The sequence below is a fragment of the Athene noctua genome, chromosome 1 (genome assembly GCF_965140245.1).
Source record: "Athene noctua chromosome 1, bAthNoc1.hap1.1, whole genome shotgun sequence".
In the NCBI taxonomy this organism is placed as follows: domain Eukaryota; kingdom Metazoa; phylum Chordata; class Aves; order Strigiformes; family Strigidae; genus Athene; species Athene noctua.
Genome location: NC_134037.1, coordinates 97,617,584 through 97,632,191, shown reverse-complemented (window position 1 = coordinate 97,632,191; position 14,608 = coordinate 97,617,584). Strand labels below are relative to the sequence as shown.

General features: G+C 35.3%; 1 protein-coding gene across 2 annotated transcripts in view; it reads right to left on the bottom strand.

Annotated features, from left to right (window-relative positions):
- Window positions 1-14,608, bottom strand: part of BABAM2 (BRISC and BRCA1 A complex member 2) — a 177,433-nt gene that overhangs the window by 106,738 nt on the left and 56,087 nt on the right. For both annotated transcript variants that reach the window (XM_074897058.1, XM_074897059.1), the window contains exon 6: window positions 13,948-14,022. In XM_074897058.1, coding sequence (XP_074753159.1) covers window positions 13,948-14,022 — 75 coding nt within the window. The remainder of the gene's footprint in view (window positions 1-13,947; window positions 14,023-14,608) is intronic.

Here is a 14,608-nt window from a genome sequence, read left to right as displayed (position 1 = left end):
ATGGTATTCCTTCATGTACTATTTGGAGGGAAATACTTCTCTGTAATAAAAATTCCTTCTGAATTTTTTTTTACTCACTTCCAACTTATACCAAACAAGAAAGCATAACACACATCCTTTTATGGTTAAAAAGATCCTGACCAAGGCTCTTAATGTTCTTGGACAAGTGATGCCCACATTACCACATTTTCTTGACTTAACACAGTTTGAAGATGAGGATGATGCCTTACACACTCCAGGCTAAATAGATTTGTTAGGAAGACATGTTCTGACAGATATGCTTAAGAGAATAAGGTCATTGATTAATCAAGAAAGGAGTTGATTAAAATAATGGAATTAATGTATTTGCAGATGGTTACTTAACAGGACACTGTCATGGTATTTTTGTAAATTTCTGAATATTCCTTTCTCAATCAGCATTGGTAAATGTTTTGCTGTATATCTGTCTAGCTTCCAGCCTGTTGGAAGCTGGTTTGCAATTAACAGCTGTATAAAAAAGTAAATAGTCCTGAACTAAATGTTTACTTAAAAATAGTAATTTTCAAATACTTTGTTCTCCATGTAATAGTTTTGCAAGGATCAGAAGGCACTCATGCACAGAAGAAAGTAGTAAATATCTGGATGCAATACTGTGAAAGTTTCAAACTAGTGTTTTCAAAAGTTTACAAGTAATAAGCTTCCAAAATATTAATCTCAGTAAGAATCTTTTTCATTGTATTTTTCAAAGAATCCAAAATTAGAACAAAGATGAACAGATAAGACTTGTTTCCATTCTTTCTTTGCAATTCAAAAGCACACTCTAATGTATTTTGTGTAGCTGTAAATATCTTAATTGATAGTACCTTCCAAAATTGCCTTAATATGGTAATGCAGAGATTATTCATTTCTCTACAAATTCAGACTCTTGCTTTTTCTGTCTGACCCCAAAATAGCTTTTGCATATTAAATGAGCCATTAAGCTGTCTTCATATTGAAAACCTACTACTGATTCTCTTAGCTCACATGAAGGGAGGAATTTCCTTCACAGTAACAGTGATGAACAACTCAGTGGAGGAAGGAGAAAACCAACTGCACCTTGACGTACCACAAATGTGTTTGCACTGATCACTTGACTAACTATTTATTTTTAAAATGTATAATCCCTTAGATAGGAATCCAAAATTGATTTAAACAAAACTGACAGAGAATTAGGTTGCAGGAAAGAGTTTATAAACAAATTCAACCACATGTCTCAGTTCTAATCAAGTGTAAATATTTTACTAGAGCATTCATCCCACATGAGCAAAATGGTTCTAAAATTTTTTGGATAATGAAAAAGTTTTCAATGTCAGCAAGTTTTTCCATTCTAATGTGCACACACTGTAATGAATTTTCTCCCTTTTAATTTGGTTTCAGATTCAGTGCATATGTGAGATCAGATGCGTCCCTGCTGTCTTCTCGCCTTTCTCTGACCTATTTTTAGCCTCAAAGATAATTAAGTTCATAGAAGCTATATGAAGATCAGCAGTAAGGTAGAGGAGACAGATAACTGATTACCCCACCAAATATTGCGACAGGTAAATTCAGCTTGCTATGAATGGTAGCAGCTTGGGGGCCAAACAGTGAAAACACTTCCCATCTTCTCACTTGATAAATTGCTACATGGGACACATGGAAGAACCACAATCACACAGCACAGAGATTCAAGGAGACAAGGGATTAAACCTGTATGAAATGAAGTTTTGCTATTTCTACTGCTCACAAGTCTGGTTGTTTTACTTAAAATCTTAAAACATACAGCTGTGTGTGCCAGAAAACGGTACACATATCACCTTGCTCTGTAACAGTAGTCCTACTAAGCACACACTCAACCTTTTGTCTTGCTGAAGTGCATGGCAAAATGAATTATTTTTTTTACATCCTATTTATACAGATCACTATTACAATTCCCCAAGTTTCCTGGGAATGCATACCTCCAAACCTAATAGGACTGTAATTTTTTCAGTCTTACATGTACCTTCTCTTCTTACTAGGCTTCCAGTGACTCTCGGTTCTCTTCCACTGAATTACCTTTTTAGTGATATTCCTTCTTTTTTTATCTGTTCTTGAAACATTATATTAATACATTGTTTATTCATACACAGTTACTTACCTTTTGATAACTGTAGTAACATTTTGGTATCATTGGCATAAAGCTTTCTACACAAATTTACCCTGTGAAGGGTAAATTTATCCAGCTATATTCACAAAACGTATAAATAAAGAAGCCAAGGAAAAATAATTCTGCATACTGTAATGCTGTCTCACATGAGTCAGAGATAATATATGCCTCCAAGTTGCTTTAACAGGTATAGTCTCCTAAATCTGATACTATCATTGCCTGAAGGCCTGTAAACTGGGCTGCAGTTTGATCACACATCTTTTCAAGGAGGAACTGGCAACATGTGGTAAACAAAAAAAAAAAAAAAAAAAAAAAAAAAAAAAAAGAATGTTTTAGTTATTAAGTTTCTGCCATACAGTAAAACTGATGCTGCAAGAACACGATCATAAAATGCCAGTCTTGTTTATTACAAATTCAGTTGCATAGCTTCTCATGAAACATTTGTTATTACAACCAGAAGAATCCCTCTGGTATTTTTGTTCCAACATTTCTTTTGTTTTAGAAGAGCTCATAAAGTATGCAGTCCTAAAGCACCATATTATTAGCACCACAGTCTTTTATTTCTACTAAACAAGTTGCATAAATCTTGGTCACTAGTCTTTATTCCAAATATACTGCCTGTTCTAAATAAGTCCTTTTTTATTACCCAGTATCCACCTATTAATTTCCACATCTTGAAAAAAAGTCTCAACAACGGTTTCTGGTTTTAAATTTTAAAAAATAAAATTAAAACTTGCAAAAAGCAAGTTGAGTTTCCATGTTAAAATGAGTATTTAATGCAAGATAAACAGCTATTCTGTTCAGTAGTTCTTGTGCCGTCAAGGTTAATTACACAGAACAAAGCCTAGAAATTACTGCCATTTTAATAGCATTTTACATACACTGTCAAAATGCATGATATGCATAAAACAAAATGGATACAAAGAGCTACATTCTACCTAGAAAGTGTTCTATTTGTAAAAAAAGATGAAGCACAGTGTAAAGAATATCAAATTAAAATTGTATCTTAGTTTAGAAATTTCTCACCCAGAGAGGACTATGAGACAGTCACCAAGCCAGATTTCACATACTCTACTTCTTGCTCTGTCATTTATTTGCTTTTCAATATTGTGTGGAGTTTTTGGGTTTTTTTGGTGGGGGTTTTTTTGGGTTGTTTTTTTTGTTTTTTTTTTTTTTAATCAGTGAAACACTTAGTGCTTTTCTTTCATGAGGAACACAGCTGGGCTCTGTGAACTTTGGAAGGAAGAGATCATCAAAATTCTAAGCACTGTCAGAGATGACACACTCCATTTCATCAAACTCTATAACATATTAACAACAGCCTGAGCATGAGAAATATTATGTACTTGTAATGAGCTTATTGCCACTGAAGCCAGTGGCATGCAGGGAGCATCTCATTCCTTTAAAAAATGGAAACCAAAGGCTTTTTATTGCTTGGCCAACAGCTGGAACTCTGAGCCCTTGTCTTTTTAATGATAGGGCGAGTTTTGTTCTTGTTTAACTATATAGTTTGGTAGGGGAAAAAAAGCAGCAATTTTCCAATAGAAAAGGTTACCTATATGAGTCAATATAACATCTCGTAAATTACTGTCCAAATGCTAAGAGGTGTCCATGATAAGTATAAGACACTCAAGAAGTATAGAAAATTTTAAGGAACGATAACATAAAAATCTGTATCAGTGAAAAAATGGCCTATGAGAAAAATCTCCAACTCTGAAGTCAGCTCTCCCTGCTGACAGAAGTAGCCTGGTTTTCCTTCAAGAAAAATGTGCCAAAACACACTGGACCTGAATGACTGCTCATTGTAATTGTGGTGAATTGCAAAGGTTATAGAAAGAGAGGAGAGGGAAAACACCATGTTGTTGAAGCCTTTTGTAAGCTCACTACTCATGGCTCAGGATTCCACTGTAAATTTGTATATACCTAATTCGTCCATGCTTCAATTCCTGTCTAAAAAATATAGGGTTTTTTTCCATATATCACAACTACTGTGAACAATGTATTAAATAAGAACTTGTGAGATGCTAAGTTACTATTTAAATCTAGCCTGTGCAGATAAAAAGAGACAATACCTATATGTATGTCAAAATGGTAACCTGCGTATAATTTGACCTACATTTCAAGAGCTAATCTAATCACTTAACAATAGTAAGATGAAAATTAAATAAGATTTATTACTTACAAAAAGTCATGAGTCTAGGTGAAATGAAACAGAATTAATGATTTTATCTAGGACACACACTATAAATGCTAAACAATGAACACCATAGTTTGAAACGAGCGTGTTTATTCTTTGTTAACCAACACATTGTCCTCAGGGTTCTTGGAAATGAGTAGCTGATTATTTACATATCATCAGTCAGTCATCAGTTTTAGCCAGTCACATTTGTCTAACATTTGTCTAGACCAGAAAAGATGTTACAGTAAAACAGAATATCTGATATCTCCAAATATATAAATGTTTAGATATATTAAAAAGGTACATATTTCAGCAGTTTATTACTAAAGCTAACTCCAATAAGCAAATAATTAAAATGACAAAGAGAACAGCAAGAGTTTAGAGCAGCATTATTAGTTTAACTGTATTTCACTCTTTTCCTTCAGGAGAAATACTTCCTATCTATACTACATGAGTATACTCAAATACTGTATGTGTACTCCAGACAGTTTGTTATGTAATTAAAACCCAATGTTTACTTCACGGACATATTTTTGCTCAAATTTTGATGTATTGGTAACCTGCTAAGACCTAAGGAGTGCACCTAATTGCATCCAATGAAGCCAAATTAATGCTCCTCCCAACTGCCCCATCTCTCCTGTGGACGTGCTGTTTGCAATGATTACAGGTTCCAGCACATAAAAGACATACAAGTTCTAGCATGAACACTTAAATCATTAAAACAGAAATAGAGAGTCAACAGGTATAAGTTTTATTTATCTTTCTTCCACTGTCTCACTGAGATGCTGCTGGACAAGGCAGTCCTTCCTTTAACCTTCTCCATCTAAAGTCTCCTAAAATACACCTTATTGAAACAAGCAATTACTTTCCTAAACTAAAGTTACTACAGAAATGCAAAGCTTGATAGAAACATGGCACATATTCACTGGCAATGCATGAAGAAAATGTTGTGCATTCTTTTGGTAACATGGAAGCAAACCAGCAGAACATCCTAGATATTTGGAATTTTTTTTAACTTTATGTTTCATGATATTATGATCAATGACACTCTCAGTATCAGTTAGACAACAATAAATGTGATGGATCACCCAACCTCAGTACATTTACTCCTGAAAGTAACTGATTCAACAGTGAAGCTTTAATTGTTTGGGGGTTGTTCTAGGGTTTTTTGTATTTTTGGCTTAAACCTTTAAACATATGAAACCAAATAAAAGTGAGCAGTGTAATACACTCAGCTACACAGTTATTTTTCAGATACATGTTTAAAAAAACCCACACACCCCCTTAGACTGACAGTCATCAAAGGATTTTGTGTGTTTACCACTGCACATCACAGAATGCAAAACAATAAAGACTAAGAATCACATGAAATCATCATACAGATGTACATTTATGTTAGTGCTATTCTTTCTTAAGAAGACAGGCATAATCTAGTAATCTGAAACCCAGAACTAAAAAACCCCAAAACACTAAACCAAACCAATCATTGTGACAGTAAATAACTGGCAATTTTGTACACAAAATTGACTTTAAAACCTCAAAATATGAGTTTCTGTAGGACTTAAACCCTGATCTGAAGCCTAAGGAAGAAACTTAAGAGAAAGAGGCTGTGGGCTCAGCACTGAAATATCCTTAGAAACCTACCATCATGCTTTATGTACTTCTGTATTTGCAAATGCAGATTTGCTGGCTAATGAATTTTATGGATTATTGCTATGCTCATACTCTATGTTCAACAACTTCTCAAATATTTCTCCTTTCAAGAAGAAAGGGCAATGGGGAACTAAAGAAAAAGTTTTGAAAAAAAAATATATCCAAAATCCTCTTTCCAGTTTAAGACCACTGCACATTGCTTGTTCTACATACTAGGTAGGGGTGGACCATGACAGATAAAACAAGCACCATCATTATGTAATAACCTGCAATTATTTTTATGGCTATTGAATTCCATTCTTCCTATGCAATACATAGAATGCAAATGTAAAGCAATAGTACAAATTACAAGCCCTAACAAGGCAGTAAATTTGAATCAAGTCATGAAACATAACGTGTCCGTAAACTTTCCCAACAGATGCAGAAAAGGCTTTTAAATTTCAGAAGCTGTTCTTTTAAACTCCTTTTTCTTCAATTTTTTTGAAAATTAAACCCTATTTCTACTCTTCTCAAAATAGCAATTTAGTAGTTCTATTAAATTAGAGAAAAATTAGAGTAATTGAGATGAATATGAGATTTAATTTATCAGTAGATGTGGTAGTCCTTTCCTTTACTATTGCATTATAAAAATAAAATGTTTAAATATAAGAGAATTGTAATCAGAAATACAGTTGATTGGAGATTATGATTCATATTAAGATCATAACCTATAAAAATCATCAGCTGTGCAGAATGAGCTGTTCCAGTTGACAGATTTTATTAACAAAATATCCCAATAAATTACAGAAAAAGCCGATTTAAAAATTTTGCTTTTGGCTTTCAGCATATGGAACTTTAGGTGCTCCTGACACTAACATGTTTTATGTGGTTTTAGTGACTAGTTACTACAAACAAATAATGTTGATGAAAAGTACTAATAAAATTTAGTGAGAATGAAGGGAATGGATCAGTTTACAAAATTCAAATATAACATGTTCTACTTATAAAGTATACTTTTATAGGGCTTTACTTCCCTTGGTTTGTGGGCAGAAGATACTAGAATAAAATCATGAAAGGATGACTAATTAAATCGTAGTTTCTGTAAATATTTCTGGAGCTTCACTGTATTATAGCAGTAACACTTTACTCTTAACTCTCCATTGCCAGAATCAATAGATTCTGTGGCAAAGCAAGAGGGCTGACCTATTCTGCAAAACTCTGTAAGGTTAATAATTAGACTGAAGCAACAAGATTAGCTCAGAAGCCCAACATTTCTATACAGTGGAATAATTAAGATCCTACACTTTTACCTACAGTGACAACTGAAACATCCTGCTAAATAAAAAATGCCAAAACAAAACCCCCCAACCTTTACAGCTGATAGATCCTATATTTTTTTAATATATTATGAAAAAATAGACACTTGAAAATATTTTATCACCAGAAAAGTCACTATTTTTCTCACAACTTCCTAAACTGCCAAAAACAACTCACAACATGAACACCTTTTTTTTTTTTTTTTTTTCCCTTTTTCTTTTTTTTTTTTTAAATTTTTGGCCTCATTATGAAAGCTCCCCTGCTTGGAGTTTGAATGCTTCTGGCAACAGGCTGCTATGCTGACACTGGCCAGCATATTGAATAAAAGGAACAGTTCCTCAATAGTACTTCATTTAGCACTTTTTGATGAAAAAGTGGACAGCAAAAGCAAACCACAGATTTCTGGACGCTGGTAAAACAAAAGGTGACATCTCTTCTTGATAAATGCCTTCTACACACACAGGTTACATTTATTTTCATGCCCTCTAGATCGTACGATTTACTGGCTTCAGCTACTACAAACTATTCTGTTTCGAACGTTGCCGGTACTAACTTGCACAGACCCACTTCTAATCTAAAATCTCAATGGTTCATTATAATTGCATGTTATAAAGTTTGCCTTTATTAACAGAAGAGACCTAGACAATCTTTGACGATTCCATATTCTGTTTAAGTAATTAAGTGCTGGTACAGTAAGCAATCTAGTGAATATCATACTGACATCTACCTTTAAAATTTAAACTGTTTGCTCCAAATGCTTACATATATCTCAAGATAAGGAATACAACATGGAATGCAATTCAGGAATTTAAATTTATGCCTCTCTCACAAAGTCTTAAGTAGTATAAGATTAATAGCAATTATATATTAGTTTAAAAGATCTCTGTGGAAAGCATGGTCAAAATATTGTGAATTATGAGAACTATATATTACTTCAGGATTACCTACACATCTTAGTAATTGCCAGTTTTCCTGTTTGTAAGAGGTAAAATGACTGCTGGCACCACAGACATGACAAGCTTCATAAGATGTACAGGTCCATCGTTCCACCCAATACAGAAGACATATACATCATGGGAAGACAGTCAAATAGTATATACTGCATAATGCTCTACACTCTTTTGAGAGGTGGCTGCCCAGCACAGTGTAAAATAGTCTAGTTAAGAAGATCAAGTCAGATTTGGACTCTAATTCCCTCTTGCCAGTGACTTTGTGACCTTAAGACACTACACATCAGGTTTTAGTTAGCCAGCTACCAACAAAATCAAATGAAGTTTAAAAGCAAAAGAAAATATTATACTTTTTCAGAATACTTAGCTCAAATTTTTGAGTTAAACAGCAGAGGTACTAGTTTTTATACAAGCTTATTTGTGTTTTGGTGTTTCCAGCAATTTAACACAAACCTTAAATGCTGTCAAATAAATCAAACTGCCAAATCACAATAGTAAAGAAAATGGCCTAGAAAAAATCTCATATGACCTTGCCTATTATACTTAACTTTTATTGTCTACTATAGTTGATTACTCAAACATACACAAGTATTGCAGTCTTTTCACAGTACTTGGAATTTGGTCTACGTTGTAAACAAAAGTTGCACTGAAATCTTTTAACAGACTTCCAAATGATGAAATCACAGTAAGGAAAAACACAAATATGTTCTTATCTTTCAATTTGAACTTGAGGATAAACCTTTTCCATTGACAGTCTTACACACAACTGTTTGGCCCCTGGCAATGTGTCTAGACAATGTCTGTTATTTGTTTCAGTTCTGAAAGATATGCATTAAATACAATGGTCATCACAAAAAATCTCGTCAGAAAAAAACAGGTTCAAAGATTTAAAAAATCTTATACAAAAAGAAATTAGGTCTGCTTTGCAAATTTCCTTTACACTTGAATAGTAAGAAATTATTGGAAGGCTGCTGGTCATAGTGTCATAGCTAAATTGGTCCAGCTATAAACTAGTCAGCAGGGCACAAGCAGTAGGTACATAAGAATAGGAAATGAATGCTTTAAAAATTACATACAAGAAGGTGGTGGCAATCAGAGCACACCTTAGCCAAAACCTCAAAACCCATGGAAATAAAATACCTAAATGTCTTGTTTTCAACAGCATCACTGGCAACATACTCCAAGTTCACTCATACTGTGCAATCATACTACAGTCACATAATCCAGTAAAATTTGTAAATTACTGAGCTGGATATTTAATGAATTGTCATTATGATAACACATGTCCCTGCAGCTGACCAAAATTACAAAGAATGAAACAAAATTTGGATGAGGTATTTTAGATGCTAAGTCTATCGCCTTCAGTATTACTATAGCATATGTAGTATTTGTAAAGTGGCAGAAATATGATTTCCAGTCAGAGAGGGACCTGGGGCTGTTGACTGAGAGCTGACTGAACATGAGCCAGCAGTGTGCCCAAGAAGGCCAATGGCATCCTGGCTTGTGTCAGCAATAGCGTGGCCAGCAGGGACAGGGAAGGGATCTGACCCCTGTACTCGGCACTGGTGAGGCTGCACCTCGATTCCTGTGTTCAGTTTTGGGCCCCTCACCACAAAAAGGACACTGAATGACTCGAGCGTGTCCAGAGAAGGACAACAGAGCTGGTGCAGGGTCTGGAGCACAGGTCATACGGGGAGCGGCTGAGGGAACTGGGGGTGTTTAGTCTGGAGAAGAGGAGGCTGAGGGGAGACCTCATCGCCCTCTACAGCTCCCTGAAAGGAGGTTGCAGAGAGATGGGGCTGAGTCTCTTTAATTAAGTAACATACATAATAGGCCAAGAGGGAATGACCTCAAATTGGCACCAGGGAAAGTTTATATTAGGAAGCATTTCTTTACAGAACGGGTTGTTGGGCGTTGGAATGGGCTGCCCAGGGAGGTGGTGGAGTCCCCATCCCTGGAGGTGTTTAAGAGTCAGGTTGACATGGTGCTGAGGGATATGGTGTTGTGAATGGTCAGTGTTAGGCTAATGGTTGGACTAGGTGATCTTCAAGGTATTTTCCAGCCTAGATGATTCTGTGAAATATGAACTACAGATTGACCCTCAAAACCAGTACGTACAGTGAATACTTCCATTTATAAAGTACTGTAGCGAAAATTAAAAATGTTGCAACAAACAGAAAAGAATTTCACCCAAAATGAACATGCTGATTAAAAATCCAACTGCAAAAAAGGGTAAGGGAAAGTATAACAGTACAGATACAGATGTAAGCATCTTCCTGAGCCAAAGCCACGTTCCTGTCAAATAAGAGAACCTTAATGAAAGACTTGCCAATAATGAACCTTGCAGTAGTTTGAGCCACCAGCTTGATTCTGCAGTTGTTTCAACACTTAAAATTTTCATTTATGTCAAATGGGTTTGCATAAAAAAACAATGTAAAAGTGCATACAAAGGCCCACTTTCAATTCAAAACCTTTGTATTAAAGTATAACTTCACCAAAAGAACTTACAAAAAAAAAATTATCTGCTGCAGCCATTACAAGGGGTGTTATGCTTCCAAATAAATAATAACTGAAAAACTTTTACTAGAATTTTAGAGTTTAAAGGAAGAGAGTGTACTCTGCATTGCTCTTTTAATCATTCTCACTCTTCTTCATATACTCAGCTATTCTCCTTAAAACACACACACACACACTTGAACTGAATTTTAAGTTTCGTGCAGTGAATACCTTTAAAATAACCTGGTAAATCCACCTCTCCAGTCCATAACAACCCAACTTACAATACGCCTTCAAATTTGTATTCTTTATAGGGAAAGGAGGATATTCTCACCATCATCAGTACAAAGTTGACAGAGTAAGTTCTTACAATTCCCAACTGTATTCCCAACACCTCCAAAGATTCTGTAACACTACAGACTGCCTCAAACCTGAATATTGGCTTACTGTACAAAGCTTTAGTCACACTTGTGGTGTGATTACCTACTAACATCAATAAAAATTTCAGGACAGCATTACATATCATTGGGATACTAGGAGTGATAGGTGAGGCAAAAATAATGGCTTTAAATATTTCACCAGATTTTAATGCAAGTAGTATTAATTAAATATCAAAAAAGAAGATTGCAGAGAAAATATAACACAGGTTTGAACTTTTCAAATCATTACAGAGAAGGTACAGTACACTTTAAGACTGGCTACAGACTAGAACATAATTCAAACACATTAAATTCTGCAGTTAAACATTAAGCTGTTAATGTACTAACATCTTTCAATTACTGACTGCTCTTCCATCTTTCAGGATAATATATCAACAATTATTTCCAGAGCATCAATAGATGCTCTATCATGTACCATAATCCACCAGGTAGCACTGAAGTCAACGTAACTGACAGACACAATGCAAAATAAACACCTATTTTATTGCAACAAATCAAAGATCTATTTATGTCAAAAGTTTCATCCAAAATAAAGGAAAGAAATAAGACAGACACAGACAGCTTAAAAAATCTGATTTTGTTTAAATAGTTTTACGAATTTGGAGTAGTCAGAGCATAATTACTTCAACCACAGCAAACTAGTTCCAATTCTACCTGCCTTTACATTGTTTTCATATGATACAATATTCATATAGCTGATAATGTCAGAACATAAGAAGCCAAAGGCAGCAGAGGCAAAAGATCCATGCGTGCTACTCTGTCACAGTCCATGCTGGAGCCTGAGTCAAACCATACTTCTTCTGTCAACAAACACTACTGGAATAAAATAATACTTCTCCTGTAGCTACTCATCCAGACTATGTATTACATTCCTACCACAGACAGTTAACATGTCAGTTTGCATAGCAGAAGTCTGCCTAAGAAAGCTAAGGATTTCGTCAGTACGTTGCCCATGAGAAGGATCTGCTGTTATAAAAATCCAGGTTATTACATACAAAAATATAATAATTTTAAAAACCCAGTATGACAGTAAGTTTTTGGAAATATCAAAATAAAGGGAGACTGGGAAACTTTGATTCTGCTACCTTCTGTGCATGTCTCTTCACAGCACACAATCTATATATGCACACAAAATAAATACAGGTTTTCCTTCAGACTAATGAATCACTTGGGGTGAACAAGACTCCAGGAAGCAGTTGTGGAGCATCAATGATTTATCCACAATATACCAACCTTGTTTAGAGCAGGTGGAAGATGTTTAGTGAGTGTGATAGGGAATTACAGTAAGAAGTATGGTCTCATGCATTAAAACGTTACTCTTTAGAAACAGAAGTAGAGTCTTTTTCTATCACAGGGCTCCCACATGATGCCAGTTACTTACATAAGTCATACACCAGCTTCTAACCTCCAAGTCATGCAGTTTCCCCAGAGGCTAAACAGAGGTATAAGACAGCCTCGTGACTGAAGCTGTTGAACATACTGGTTATGCACTTGTCCTGAAACTCTTAACTAATTTAAAATTGTTCCTGGAAAATACAGCACTTGGAGTTCTGGCAGGAGCAGACAGTATAGTTCATGTTAAGATGTTCTCCGACTCCTTTTTTCCACAGAGTCTTTCAGAAGCAAATCACAGCTATCCTGCAGTCCAGGTGACCTACTGAGGCATACTCTTCTCAGTGCCATCTTTCCTAAAAAGGCCTTTGCCAACCCTCTTCAACTGATTGGAACTGTTCCCATTAAGTGAGAAGAGAAGGCCCAGATGAAAGGCAGCAGCTGGGAGAAGGGCTGCTACTGTGAACGCAGGAACAAACTGAAAATATCTGGATGCTTTTGAGAAAGTTAGGAGTGGCTCATTACTCAAACAGCAGTCTACAGAAGGTAAAGAGATCACAGGGTACCTATCTCAGACTACGACCAAAAATTTCAGTCAGGTTGTAGTTGTGCCTGCCTTTATTTTCATGGTTCTTAACTCAAGACATCTTATTTGGAGAAACACTGCAGTGTCACACTTGCAATTTTGATCTAACAATAGCTGATGATAGCTCTAACAATAAGATGAAGAGGAGGTAATGGGATCTACACTGGTATTTTCATCTCAACACATTAGCTGCTAAACATTAAGTAGCTGTTTGTCTTTCCAAATATTTAAAAGTAAAAAGCTGAGTAAGGAGGGCAGATATGCAGTTTAAAGGAAAGATGGGTGTCGGTAACATCACCTGATGCAATCTCTGTCTGCAGTAGAAGTTCTAGCACTTCACTCTGAGAGTATTGATCGACAGAGGGAACCCAGGTCTCTCACTGCATTCTCTGAATATAGTAACATTAACCTTATGATGGGCTTCCACAGCAACTGCTTAAAAGTGTGTCCTGCTGTGAAAAATACTAATTTCAAATTATTCCATGTTAGTAGTTTCTCACAAGGTTTTTTGTTTTTTTTTTTTTTTTTCCTCTTAGCAAAGAGAGAAATACTTTTTTTCAATTCACATCAATACTCTATAGTCCTCCTTTCTAAAGAATCTGGTCAAATTAGTGTTCATTGTAAACAACGAATCAAAGAAATAATCAAAACTTTCAGTTTGTGTCATCAGTACTAGGTGTATACTCACTGCCTGGTAAAACAGCACGCAAAACAACAGCATATCACCTTCCAAAACATAATCCAATCAGGTCCAGAAATCATGGACTTCCAAACTTTTGGAAAGGAGAAGGTCAGGAAAGTCAAAATAGTTACTAAGAACATTTCAATAATTCATACTCTCTCACAAATAATGTCAACTTAGACATTCATTTTACCTTGAGAAGGTATGTAGGAATGTTGCTGAAATCTACAGGCAACTTCAAGAGGAAGCGAGCTGAGAATTCTCCAGTCTGTGGAAAAAAGGTAACACTAATGAGACCTGGTGTCTAAAGCAGAACCAGAAATTGAACGTGCTGAGGATGAAATATTAACCAGAAAAATGTGTAAGAGCTTATACCAAACAGAAGGGTTGAGATTTAAAACAACTTTTCTCAATGGAATTACTGAAGAGGAAAAAAAAAATTTACAGAATTCACAGATGTTACAGGAGAAAACACCTTAAAAACCATAAAACATCACTGCCAGTAAGTCAACAGCAGAAGGTAGTCAGAATCCAACAACGTGCATGACAAAAATCAGACTATATTTGTTAGGCCCTAAATATAGATGTATCTTGGCTGTACTGATTTCCGGACAAAGGTCTGGCGAGATGCAGAAATGGTCTGACAGTAAAGCTAAAAACCTGATGAATTTATAAGAGCTTATAGATAAAATAGAGGCATCTTCACAAACACTGCACGTACGGATAAGAGAATATGCATTGAGTAAGTTGAGAATATATCAGAAGTGTCCTCTGAATAAATAAAGAACTGAAGTAGGTTTTATATAATTCATTTTCCAAATTATGTGACTCTTAACACCTAGACAACAGTTTAT